Source organism: Diaporthe batatas, assembly GCF_019321695.1.
Source record: "Diaporthe batatas strain CRI 302-4 chromosome Unknown Contig00007, whole genome shotgun sequence".
Taxonomy (NCBI): Eukaryota; Fungi; Ascomycota; class Sordariomycetes; order Diaporthales; family Diaporthaceae; genus Diaporthe; species Diaporthe batatas.
In genome coordinates this window covers 1,512,631-1,526,029 of record NW_025408554.1, presented here as the reverse complement: position 1 = coordinate 1,526,029, position 13,399 = coordinate 1,512,631, and the positions used below count along the sequence as shown (strand labels likewise).

The following is a 13,399-nucleotide window of genomic DNA, read 5'->3' as shown; positions in this document are numbered from 1 at the left end:
CTCTCGATTATTTGGTCCGCTGTGGTGTCCAGCCGTGAAAATCAAAAGGAAAACATCTCAGAATAATAACAACACCTTTTCCCACATGTGCACTTTCACACCTCTTCCGAGATACCCTCTGAAAGAACATCACAATATGGTAAAGTTGCCCAGGTAAAATTATTGAAGGACAGCAAGCTGAGGGAACTAGTTCAAACATGTCAACACTAATTCGAGTACTACGAGCTTAGGGTAGTGTCGCTGAATGTGGTAACACAGCCGTGAGGGAAACCGGCCCATAATCTTCACTACAATCAAGTGGCTTTCCCAGATTCTGTAGGGGTTGTGGATTCTCTCTGCACTGTTATTGGCACTGTATTCTTTTTTTTTTTAAAAAAAAAAAAGCTGGGTCTTGAGCGTTTACCACTGTATGAAGGGCCACATACGTTTTACATATATGTGGATTAGAAACGAAACCACCTGCAGGGGTTGTATGCAAATGCAGTGATCGCAAATCATGCTGTCTGAAAATTCTGCTTACCTAGTGTTGGAACTGGTAGTTCACTTATCCAGGGACTAGAGTCCATACTTCGATCATTTACGTTTTGTTGGTCCTCTTTAAGCCGGAAAGAATCATGTTCATGTTCCATTTCGTTGATATCGTATTTCTGGCTCAAGCTATAACAGCGAGCTCTCCTGCTCAACAGCTAACTTTGCGCCTCCGAAAAGTTGCAATACAAGACATATTGTGGATGAAAATGCGAAAGGTCTCAAGTGCTCGAATAAAATACACGTGACCAGGTCCGCTTACCAGCGATCCGGATCATTGCCAACCGGATGTTGAATCCACTCCTCTGGGATCTGAGTAACAAAGTCATACCAATAGTCTCCAAATACTTGATAACCTTCATTCGTGGGATGGACGCCGTCCCGCAGGAGCTTATTTGGGAAAGACGTGAAATCCACAGCTAAAACCCGCCTGTCACGTCGCTGCTTCACTACACCCGGAACAAGCGCGTTGAACTTATGGGTCCTGTCTGCCTGAGCTGGATCCCAAGTTCCAACAATCATGGCCACTAAAATTGTTGCATCAGGACAAGACTCGATGACCAAGTCAATAAGCAGACCGAGGCGCTTAGCAGCCGCAACCGGGTCGTTTCCTTCGGTGGAGATTGTTTTGCTCGAGTTCATATCATTTGTGCCGGCGTGGATCAAGACAACATTGGGTCTTTGAGCGAGTGAAGGGCCTACATTAGCCGTGATGAATTGGATCGTCTTGCCTGACCAGGCAGCCTTGACATGAGAGATCTCAGACATTGTCCATACTAGTAGTAATAGAATCCAAGTACAAAGTGGACTCACGAAGTAGCCGTCTTTCATCGTACCACCTGATTCCGTCCCAGCGTACACGACCTGGTCTTCTGAAGTGAACGTAGTCCAGTCAACTACCCATTGATTTCCATCATCGATAAGAGGGGACCTTACGTGATAAATCACCAAGCAGCCTTAGTCTGTACCCGTTTCCGTCGCCGCCATCTTGGTCACTAAGGAATCCGACTGTTATCGAGTCTCCCACGCAGAGAATGCGTAACTCGGTACCAGGCTTGACTGCTTTCCCAGGTTTTGTTCCTCTGTACCTGACAACTTGCGTCTCCTTAATTTCTTTACCACAGCCCAATCGCAGGACACCCGCGAAACGCCGCAGGCACATCATTGTTATTATGCAGCCCCGGCTGCGGTGTCGTCCACTTGGCGGGTACTGATTCGCAACGAGGCCGATGTGCCTCTACTCGGGGATGCTACAACTTTCTTAGAATTCGTAGAATGTGGCTTGCAACCATGCAGACGGTCCACTGAGCCTGCGATGCAAAGGGAGGAGCGCATTTGACAAGCCAAGTGTTGATATGACGCAAACCTGAAACAGCACAGACCAGCCCGCCGCGTTCGCATTCCTCGACTCAGACAGCTCAAGCTTGTGCCACTCCTATTGCCAAAGTTTTAAAGCCAGGCAACCAGGGCTGCCAGGTTAGCCGATCTGCCCGTTCGCGACCGGAAGCTCGAGGCCCAAGGGTGCCTGCCGCCTCCCCCCCCCCCCCGGGATTAGAACGGGCGTCGAATGCAAGCGACTAGTTATCGTGTCGTGCAGTGGTGCTACTCAGAAAGCTCATTTACTTTTTCAACTTGGTAGGTTATGGCTCTACACATGCCTTGGGCACCGAATCGATTGTAATATACTGCACCGAGGCTTAGGACCCTATTCATATAGTAGCCTAAGTAGGCTGTACTTACGAAGGGCCATACCTAGGCTAGGGACTACACCTGCCCCTTAGGGTTAGACTGATAAGATTTAGATATAAAATCTATATAATAACTTTCTAAAGTACTTAATTTATTTTAGTGTGAAATCTAGCTAAGAAGTTATTCTCTTTTAAAGTTATTTTAATCTCTTCTTAAAGTCTAATAAATCTTATATCTAATTAAGGTTAAACTACCTACCTCTTTATAACTACCTCTTCTTCTCTACCGAGGTAGGTTCATACTTCTCTTAAAAAACTCGTTATATAACTTTCATACCTAAAATCTATAACTCTAGCCCTTCGGGAAAGGCTTCCCCTATGAGGAAGGGTTAAACTCTAGGTTTCTCTAACCTACTAGGGCTACTATATGTGTGGGCTAGCACGCCCCCGGTATGTAGGTATCTTTTTGGTCAGTCCACTCCCTTGACCGGCCATAAGGATCAGCGTGAAGTCGTGCTCCGATGCCTGCGAGAGCTTGGCGGCAGTCTCACAACTTCCTAATCCGTAAACCGCCATGTCTTCACACCACACCGCTCCGTGGGCCAAATGCTTGAGAGGCAGATTTTGGTTAGATAATAGGCTTGGGTATTTATCGTTACCAATCTTATCAATACTGTTTATTTTTTAAACGCTGGGCCTTGAGCGTTTACCACCGTGTGAAGGCGCCATGTATGTTCTCGGATGTATGCGGAATAGAAGCGGAACCAGCTATATCCTACTAGAGTTTTATGCCTACTATAGCTAAAAACTAGTGCTGCGTGCTGTGGGCACTAGTCTACTAGTAGTGAATTACTAGGAGGGATAAGAAAGCGTAGACCTGGACTGCTCATTTTGATATAATTCATCACAGGTCATTTTTTAATTTTATATTAAAAGAATGAACAGGTCAGCTCCGGATCCAGATTCTACCGAGACCGCCTCCCAGCCATATTATGAGGAAGAAACAAGAAAAATACGTCAGCTTCGAGCTTTGGCAGTCTTACTCATCACGAATGGCGGCAAGCTTAGTTCTGGCCCTGCTGGTTCTTCTGGCCCTGCTGGTTCTGGCCCTGCTGGTTCTGGCCCTGCTGTCCTTTCTGGCCATTCTGACCGCCCTGGCCATTTCCATTCCCTCCGTTGCCACCACCTCCATTTCCGTCCAGGGCGGCGTCGACATCGATGCCAGCAGCCTCCAGAGTGTCTAGGTCATCTTGGTTACCAGAGTCCGAGATGGCTTTGACCGCCTTCTCGAAATCGGCACCAGAGTCAACGGCGCCAGCTGGACAACACGCACGCACGTTAGTTTTGCTGTTCCAAGAAAGATTCGGTTGGAGTGAAGAATTTGACGCCCGTCGATGACTTACCATCGCCATTCTCAGTCAAGAGGATTGCTGCCTCTGCCTTTGCGGCGGCAGCCACACCACCTGAACCATCGTTGGCTGCAGCATTCACGTCATCGTTGGCTGCTGCGGCATCTTGGTTGTTATTGCCGTTGTTGTTCTGGCCATTCTGGCCATTCTTGTTGTTGTTGTTATTCTGTCCCTTGCCCTGAGGCAGGGCGACGGCGAAGCCAGCCAAGAGAGTGATGACGGTGAGTGACAGCTTCATGTTGAATAAATATGTACTGGTCAAAGAGAGTCTCCAGGACTGTTAATGCGTGAAGTGAATGAAGTGAGCGCAGCTAAATCACGGTTAGCTCGACGGTAAAAGCAGAAGTTAGACTCGCTTGGGTACGCTCGACTCACCTCTTAAAAGAATGAGATGAAGAAAGAATGGGACGACGAAAGAATGGGATGACGAAGATGAAATGGGACGAGGCTGATGAGTACAAATTGTAAACATGGTCACGTTGGGAGAATTTAAATATCGAAATAATGACTGGATTCTAGCTTGGCCGAGTTTCGCGGCATCTGTGTGATCGACAAAGATTCAGGCCGCCAAGAGACGGTGAACCACGTTCTGAAGACGACAAGAAGGAGATCATGCTGTGCTTGACCAGGCTTGACAATGCTTCTCCAATTGGCACCCTTCACCGCGATCTTGGCGGATTTGCGGCAGAAACATGCCAGAAAATCGTTTTAGCCCCATGTATACTTCGACGTTCCGCAGATTTACTTCGCGAGCGGCCGATAAACGCGCAGCTTGCCGTGCAGTCGGGGCCCGCAATGACAGGCACAGCAACAAAAGTGGAATTCAAATTGTTACGGGTGAGCCTCCCGGTGCCGCTTTTCTCCCGAAGTACACAGCAATTTTCAATTATCTAAATGTTCTGGTTGGATGAATCCTGGACGATCAGCCCTGCGAATGCCTGCATCGGAGATTCCGCCGGTCAGAGATCGGGCAAAGCTCCACGTTTCAATGTTTGATCTGCGGCGTCAGAAGGGCGGGCTGGTACCTCCCGGTTACGCCGCCGGCGGCTGCCGCTGCGGCAACCTATTCGCTGACCTCTCGAGGTCGTCATCACCACGTTACAAATATCCGAGAGAGCCAACAGGAAGAGCAACACCAATTTCTGGACATTTGTCCGAAGTCCGAGGGAGGGCCCTGAAGCAGGGACGGGGAGAGGGCGATGCTGAGATTCTTACTGTTTCAGACGCCACTTACTCAGAAACCAGCACCAGACATTTTACAGTATATGCATCTTGCAATAGCAGATCATCAAGAACACGACATGATACAGGAGTCAGGACTCGGTCAGATCTGGAACAACATGGTTCAAAGCGAGGACCTCCAACTCGAAGTCGTCCAGTGCGCCAAAAAGGGTGCTTGCTAATCCATGAGATGAGTGCGCGATGCCCTTGGAGATCTTACCCAAGTATGAAATGTATTGACTCAGACGTCCCCGGACCCACAAGCTGTTCGCCTGTCTGCGTACAGGTAGGCAGAGCCTCACTTTATCGATTAGTTGAAGCAATGCGTCTTCAAGTCTGAGCTAACGTGTAGAGCACCAGCCCCATGTGGACGCAGGTGAAAAGACTTCTAAAGTCGTCACAAGGGTTTTTGGTACAATTCAGCGGCGTAGGAACATCTATATGACGTTCAAAGCTGCCCAGGTGGATGCGATGTCGCGCATTCTCCCTAGCGATGTCCTCAAGGCACGGTGATGTTTTGACGATGACGATCCTGAAAGACCCTTCAACTTTACTTGACTTTGCTTGTTCACAATGCTTAGATTCTCACTGTGTTTTAATCCCGCCCCGACGCCCGGGTAATCTAGCAAAGTTTGATTTGTGTATCTAATAACAGGTGAAGTATAAGTGTTGTTCTCATGATGGCAACGCATGACCTCCCGAGATCTGCATCTGGACGCCAAGATGAATCTTTGCACTTCGCTCCACTTCATGCTTGCAACCAGGTCGAGGTCGTCACCTTAGCCGCGTGTCTGCCCAGTGTAACTTTTGGGGCCTGAATGGAGTCTCCAAGGGATACGAGTGAGATGGTACTACAAACCTAGGTAGTACACAGACGTGGTGCCAGAAGAAGGTGGTGGCGATAGGGTTTCCGCCCACCGTTGGACGTGTCAGTCACCACGCACCATCGCATCCTTGGGTCACTTCAAGATCGGCTCACGTCCCTGCCTCACTCTAAATCGATCGCAGCAGTCGGTGCGTACATACCTCTTACTTTATTGGGCCACACGTGTGTCGTACGCGTTGTCGCGACTGGAACCGCCATGCCGGGCGTCTGTGCTATTGACTTCCGATTGGGCCTGAGTGTGATATTGCGGACGCAAAGTATGATATAACAATTGCTGGCCTCTGCGCGACAAGAACGATGCGTCCAGGCCCGAATCCCGAGGTTCGCGGGGGCAGGCGATGGGATGAAAAAGCCCAGTCCCACCCGTTCAAAGACTATTTGGTTCTCGTGGTTCTGTATTAATTGAAGTCTATTTCACCTCAGTTTACTGGTTCGTCGAGTGACCTGCCCTGGCCCCCAACGGGTTTCCGGTAATCGTCCAGCATCAGGGCTCTGGATCGCGGGCTCTCAAGAAGGGCCTCGTAAGTCGAGACACACTTACGTGCCAATCACATGTGCCAACCCAGGTTTGCGTTGATCCCCTCGACATACAGGATTTTCCCTTGCACTTTGTTAGCGTGAATACATGCAGTGTCACCCTACTAACCAATCAGAATCTCCTATTTTAAGTTTAAAACGGTACCTCTCTCCCGTTAGCCTAGTTACCGTTTTATTAATGTAAGTCTACTAGGATTGACTTATTTTTCTAGGTACTTATAGTGAAGGTGACTGTATTTTTTGGTTCTCTAACAGAGTGTGAGTTATGGTAGGGCCCCCATTACCATCAGGGTAGAAGTACCTTTTTAACCTTATTGCAGGCAAAACCCTGTACAGGCAAGGTAGTTTGGGCTCGGCAAGCTTGGGAGATGGAGAGCTACGATGTTTAAGGTTTAACTTTCGGAAACTTCGCATGGCACCGCTGTGTTGCATGCACGCACATATGGTTTGCATCGCCCCCTGGCCCTGCACGCACGCTTGTGGTTCGTCTGCTCAACGCTCGCCATTTGAACCTTGTGAAATCTTGCTTTGGCGCTCGGATCCGGTTGTAGTGGTCCACCTTAACGAAGATCAGCATGGTATATCCAGTCGAGCTCGGGATCTACGGAGTGACTAGCAACGTGACAGATACCACAATGCCAGTGTACCGCATTACGTCAGTAACATCGTCCCAAGGTCGTACATGGCGCGATTAAATATGGTTCAAGCCACTCTATTAGAGTAGTGGCCAGTGTGGCCTCGTGCACCATTGACAAAATAAGACGACTGTAATCCCCTGATTTGGGCAGCGCTGTGACCACACCGTGCAAAGCTTTCGAAGTAAGTTCCGGATCAAGTCCCGAGCGCAAGAGGGTCACAAGGGGTGCCGCGATAGCTTCACTTGTCGTTGCATCGAGTGACTCGCGTGGAAGAATGTTGACCTGCACAAGGAGAAAGAGCCTCATTTACTCATCAAATTCATCGGAGGGTATGTGACTAGCTATTATAGTTGTTATGTACAATCAGAGAAAGAATACGACATTACAGAGGTGGCTTCCTCATCGCACGTCTTTTGGCCTGGTCACAGGCGACGGTGTAGTCGAGACAATGACGTCTGTCTTTACCTCGATCCCCGATAAGTTGGCACCTGACTTTGACTTGATGACAGCTCGCGAGTGCTGGGGGAACATCGAGGATGGCCCTTTGTCCGCCACGATGTGTGTCGTGATGCCCGTGTCGTATTGATCGACGCCCAGTATTTCCATTGCCTTGTCGTTCTCCTTGCCACGGTTGCTGAACTCCCTCCTTGATTCGATGCCGTCTGTTCCTTGAGATTGGACCAGCTGAGGCTTTGTTCGAGAGCTTAGACTCTGCATCGGAATATCTTTTTTGTCCACCCGAGGGCCTTGGGCAAGTGCTGCGTCAAATGTATTCTCACCGTCCGTCGAAGATCGTGCGTCGTCAAACCTGCTTCTATCCGCCTGGAACGACGGGCTTGGAGGTGCCGGAATTGCCATTTCGATGTCGTTGTCCCCGAGTCTGGTGTAGTTTGATGAGCCAAGCTCCTTTGAGCTTACGAAGAGGCTAGGGTCCTTGCTCTCGCGGGTGCTCCTCGAATTTCCAGTACTGCTGCTCATCGCCTTGATTTTACCTGAATTGGCGCCGTAGTGATTCCTGTCTCCATACTCTTGTTTGGTCCTCCGTGACCGTGACGCATAACTGACCATCCATTGCGGCTTGATCTTAGACATTAACGGCCGAAGAGTCGGAAGACATGCGCATATTATGCCAGAGCACAGCTCACTGACGGACCAGCCAGATGTTGGGACATTGTCCCACGTGAAGTCGGGGCCTTGCTTGAGGTAGCTGAGACGGATGAGCGAGATGGCGCAGGTGCTGTTCGCAAAGCGTCAGTTTTACATCCATCCAATAGGTTCGCCGTCCAGGGCATAGCAGCAATGAAACGTACAATAATCCCAGACAGAAGATGCCAATGAGGATATATTTCTGCTGCCGACGAAGCTTTAGTTTCGCTAGGACGGGTAACGGGAGGATGAGGATCGCGAGATCCGTGACGATGTTTCCAGCGGCATTGATGTACCAAAATGGTAAATTGGGCATGCACTGTCCTTCCAAGTCGGCCAGCCAAAACTTCTGGACGGGCGAGCAGCTGAAGATGACGACGAGCAACTGCGAGAAAGCCCACATCATGATGACCAGTCCGGTCATCCATATCACTCTCTTCATCTTGTACACCCCAAGTACGCGGTAGTACTGGATTAAGAAGGTGAGTTTGATCATCATGAGAGTCGCATTGTACAAGACAATGGAGACCCAAAAGGACTGTCGTCCTCGTCAGCTAACACTGATCGATGATATCGTCACTGCCGATCCGGCCTTAGAACTTACTCGAAGATACAAGGGAATGACTGAAGGATCGAGTGTTGCAGTACGCCTTCCGAGGCCGTAAGGGATGGCTAGAGCGAGTCAGCCTTGTATCACATGTCTTTTCGTCAACTTGAGACGTACTTGAGAGGACGGCGCCGCCGGTGGCTACGGCGAAGCCCTGAAAGCAAGTTAGTGACAGGCCTCGATGCAAGAGGTTCGAGTAGATGTTGACGCCGTACCAATGTCAATAGGACAAAGTAGTCATCAAGCCCCAGCTGCTTCAGCAGCACGACCCTCGTGTAGAAGCGGAGCCCGACAATGATAGTTGCCAATGAGAGGACCAGGATGATGATGAGCAGAGCAAGCCATGAGATGTTCTGGGCTGCCAGCCCCGGATCCACAGGCGTCGAAGTCGTGTCCATCGTGGTAGATCAATGAGGCCTGCCTGAAGTCGAGTCCCACCGGACGAGCAGGCTTGCGTGGGCCAAGTGGGAGATATATTGTGGTTGACCGTCCAGCCGGGTCAGCGAAGGAACCCCTTGCGCTGTGAGGCCGAAGACCGAAGTGGAGTCCCAGGGGCGGTTTCACTTATACTTGAACTTGTGAGTGGGCAATATTCTCAAACCCCCATGAGGCTGTCCAAATAGTAGGTGGATCTGTAGGATGGTTCCTCTAGGCCGAGATCCAGGGGAAACTTGCGCCAGGGTCGACTAAAACCGAGTGAGACATCAGATGGGAGAAATATGAGGATCCGTCAACTGGGATCCGGCAAGAGAAAACGGGCTGTTTTTGGGCTGCTTGGACTCAACGAGAGAATAGGGACTAACCCCAGATGTATTTCTTGTTACACCCCTGTGGAGGACGAGAAGCTTGTGGGATTAAGCTTGGCCCCAGGGCATGGCCAATATCTACCGGTCCGCACGCTACCAATCATGTCGTCGGGAAGACGTTCCCATCCCAACATGAAGGGAACTGGAACCAAGGGAATGGATGGGTAGCAACGTTGGTGGGCGGTGCCCGCACGGAGTATCCCTTTCACGAGTCGTACAATGAACTATTGTGGGCTTGAGCACCCAGCGCGTCTTCAATATGACGAAGGTAACGCAAAAAAAGATGAGATGACAGGGCTACCTTCTCCAAGCCAAGCCATCCCAGCAGACTGCAATGGCGGCTGGGAAGACGCGGCCCCTGTGAATGCTTTCGAGGAGGGGTGACAAGGTTCAGGGGCTTGCACGTGCCGGTGCTTCTTGGACGGGTCAGGAAGTTGTTGGCGCGAGGACGTCAGGGGCTGGAAGGTCTGATTTTGTGCATGAGACGCCAGAGGGTACTTGGGCTCGGCATCTTGTGCCCAAATGTGCTTGATCCCCAGAAGGTTGAGCCCAGCATACTCGCGGGTAAGTCAGTCGCTTGGTAAAGACCGACGGTCCGCCGGCGGCAGGGACCATCATGTTGAGCCCACCACGGTACAAGAAGCGGCTACTAATACAGCCTGATAAGCGTGCGGATCCAGGATTATTTATGGAGTGCGAACCCAAGGGTTTGGGGACAAGATGGCCGCATCTGAAACGCCTTACTCCGGCGCGCGCCCACCACCCTCCCGCGGTTTAGGCGACGGCACGAATCAGTCACGGGTGTTTTACAATGGTAGACTACTGTGTAATGGGGCCAGATCCGCTCACAGGGCTGCCAGGTCATGAGCGTTCCTGAAGAAGCCGAGGTGTCACTGGTGGACCGCATGGAGGCATTGAGGCACTGGCAAGGACGATCAGGGCCAAGGCTTGACCAAAGTTAGGCTCAAGTGCTCGTAAGCGTAAGCGCGCTTAATGCTCTTTTTCAGCCAAAAGTGACATCTGGAACCCATCATTGATTGGCCTGGAGCATGGTGCTTGGACCCCTATATTGGACTACCGACGCTCCATTCCACGGCCCCATCGGCAAGTTTCTTGACAACTTAATCTTGATGATCTTCCCCTGGGCTCCTCTTGTCGGGATGCTGAGCGCTCCCTGGCTTTTCCGTCATTCCGGTGGGTTCTCATGGTGACATTGACTCGAACAACACAACAAGCGATCCAAGATGCTGCTGTTTAGTGTCATCACGGCTTCCACGATCGGGCCCGGGCATCTTGTGACCCCGCCCATCCCATTGGAACGGTTCGACCATCCAGCCCGAGCATCGAATCGAGGATAGCACACCGGTCGATATTCCCATGGCGAGATGTTGCGTTCTCCTTGGCTGTGTCGCACTCAGCACACCGTCCTGTAAGTACAACGTGACGAGAATTGCGAGAGTTCATTTATTGCCCCTTCCCACCTATAGAACGAAACCCACGCAATGCAAGTAGTACATGCACCACAGTCTTCCCGTCTCAGCGCTTTCTAGCATGGTTTCCCATGCATTGGCATCGCGCGGGCGGTCCTCGGAGCCTCCGGGTGGACCCCGCGGCCTATATGAGCGGACGCTCGGGCTTAATTTCAGCCGCCTTTGCAACTGCCACGACTTTTGCAACGACTCGCCTGTCACTTAGCATCGTCTGATGATCCGTTTGACACTGGCATCGCTGTGCAGTCATTGTGGGCCATCGTAGCAAAGACAACGAGGAATTGAAAACAAGCGACCGAACCCAAGGGTTTCATTAGGCCTCCGGGGCTGCCTGGGGATTAGGGACAGGTGGAGGTGGCTTGTCTGAAGACTCCAGATGTCTCAAACAACCCTCTGATGGCAAGCGGCTCTCACAAGTACACAGGATATTTGACTAAGCCATCCGTGCCACACATGGCTAGAGCTGTTCCGTGATTTGTGAAACTCTCCCGATCCTGGTTCCACTGTCCTTTGTTAGAGGCTTGTCTACCTAGGTAAGGACGCGCTGTTCCACGCCTCGGTATTATTAAAAGTCACAATCTCAGTTGCCAAGGCATTGATGCCCTCCCGGATGACTGAGATGGGCTCGTCTCTGAGCCGGCGCTAAAAACTCCCTCTTGCAGGATAAGCCAATGGACACTGCGCCAGCGTGGACCTTTCTTTATGGCGCAAGGGATGTGCCACTTGCAGGTATTGCGGGTGAACAAAGCATAAATAAATGGTGTAGGCACCTGGGTTCGCATTAGATGGGAAGTTGTGTGGAAGTACATCTCGTAAGCAAAGTCAAGGCTGGATCATTGCTCGAGATGCCATGGCGCTACAGTCCACAGGAAATTAGAAACCAATCCTCGGAGTAGTTACTAAAAGCTCTGGATATTTGCATCAACAAAAAAGCAACGAGCAAGCAAGAACGGGGCGAGAAGTTTGATTATCCGTCAAGAGATCACGAGCCGTCGACAACGTCTCAGTCATGCCTTGCTTTGCGTACAAGCAGACTGTCGCGTGTGTCTATCGCAATCACATCCAGTGCATCCGAAGTACCCACCCTTACTTCCGGAAACGTCAAGGACATATGGTATACCGTGTGAAATATCGTACCGAAAGGCCATGGATGGAGCATGAAACGCCGAGATGGGACTTCTGGAGTTGTCTCTCCCAATAAAATGTGCGAAGAATCGGCTGTCCTTGAGTTTCACACATAATATCCAGGCACTCTAAGAGCTGCCCCGGCCCTGAGAAGTATGTCTATTCTCCTCGACGATAACGACATGATATTCGAGACCAAAGTCACAATTTTCAGCCATCTTCAGAGCCGTCAACATTCACTCGCGTTGATGTGAAAGTACTGAATGCGACAGATTTACAGTTATTTCTTCGTTCATGACCAGGAACTTCCTCATGTCAGTCTCAACACTATGCCCCGGCTTTGCAATGGCGAGCTTCTTTGAAATACGAGGTATGTAGCCATCACCACTGGTTCAACATCATTCACAGGGACACAAAGGCTGCAACTAGGATGCGAAGAGACTGAGAAATACCAGAGCAGTCCAGACTGTCCAAAACTGTTAGCACGGTGGATCTTTGCACAATGAGCCGGAACAAAGTTCCGTCAAGATCTTTCCGCAGTATCGGAAATAAGCTGAACCCAGCCACCTGGGGATTAATAGGATTGCGGATGGCGCCACACAGCTAGCCGCCTGAACAATTCGTGTCGCGAACGGGTCTGGGATGTCGGAATCCCCGGATCGAAGGAAGGCCAGCCCGACTGGGGTGGACCTGGACGGGTCATGCAGGCTCAGAAACCCCTTCCCTAGCCCGTAGGGCAGAATGCTTTACTTGCTCGGCATTTACCTCAGTCGATCACCCAAGTGATTTCCAATTACCCCAGATTGCAATCCCAAGAATCGGGAAACTAAAAGGGAATGATGCTGTAGATCAGAGGACTGAGCCGCATAAGTCCGGATCTAGCCTGCATGTGGAGGGCAGGCGGGTGATGGGTTATCCTGGTAACCAGAGCGACTGAGATTCTCGTCCACAGCCTCGCCGACGTTGTCACATGACTACCTAGTGATACAGCCGTATCAACGATACTCCTACGACTCTTCGTTCGCCATGTGAGAAAGAAAAGATGCAGAGATCCGACGATGCTGGCTCGAGAAAATCACGGGCGGAGCCGCCTCCGTTTGCTTGTTGTGTGGCAGAGTCTAAGCAGGTGCTCAGGTATCAGACGGAGGGCCCACTCACAACATGGTCCCATTGATACAGACGAAATCAGTCACACTGACAATCATTTTGGGGCGGCCATAGCTCCGGCACTTCAAGTTGGGCGCATCTTGTCCGCCAGTAGGATGAGGAGGCCGTATGCAGCGTGCCAGCCAAGTACAACAAGCCCGGAATGAAGCCC

At 50.7% G+C, this 13,399-nt stretch overlaps 3 protein-coding genes across 3 annotated transcripts; all 3 read right to left on the bottom strand.

Moving 5' to 3' along the window:
• Nucleotides 1-786: 786 nt before the first annotated feature.
• On the bottom strand, nucleotides 787-1,693 carry KVR01_006564 (uncharacterized protein; the record flags this gene model as incomplete). The annotated part of the gene is made up of 3 exons (XM_044784164.1): nucleotides 787-1,272; nucleotides 1,342-1,400; nucleotides 1,465-1,693. 3 exons carry the CDS (start codon nucleotides 1,691-1,693, stop codon nucleotides 787-789), a joined length of 774 nt encoding a protein of 257 aa, XP_044643995.1.
• A 1,587-nt stretch (nucleotides 1,694-3,280) lies between these two features.
• Nucleotides 3,281-3,863, bottom strand: KVR01_006746 (uncharacterized protein; the record flags this gene model as incomplete). Its single annotated transcript, XM_044781633.1, has 2 exons — nucleotides 3,281-3,534; nucleotides 3,620-3,863. The coding sequence occupies 2 exons, from the start codon at nucleotides 3,861-3,863 to the stop codon at nucleotides 3,281-3,283; spliced, it is 498 nt and encodes a 165-aa protein (XP_044644177.1).
• A 3,443-nt stretch (nucleotides 3,864-7,306) lies between these two features.
• KVR01_006636 (uncharacterized protein) lies at nucleotides 7,307-9,058 on the bottom strand (the record flags this gene model as incomplete). Its single annotated transcript, XM_044785861.1, has 5 exons — nucleotides 7,307-8,144; nucleotides 8,218-8,591; nucleotides 8,658-8,725; nucleotides 8,778-8,814; nucleotides 8,876-9,058. The coding sequence occupies 5 exons, from the start codon at nucleotides 9,056-9,058 to the stop codon at nucleotides 7,307-7,309; spliced, it is 1,500 nt and encodes a 499-aa protein (XP_044644067.1).
• Nucleotides 9,059-13,399: the final 4,341 nt, after the last annotated feature.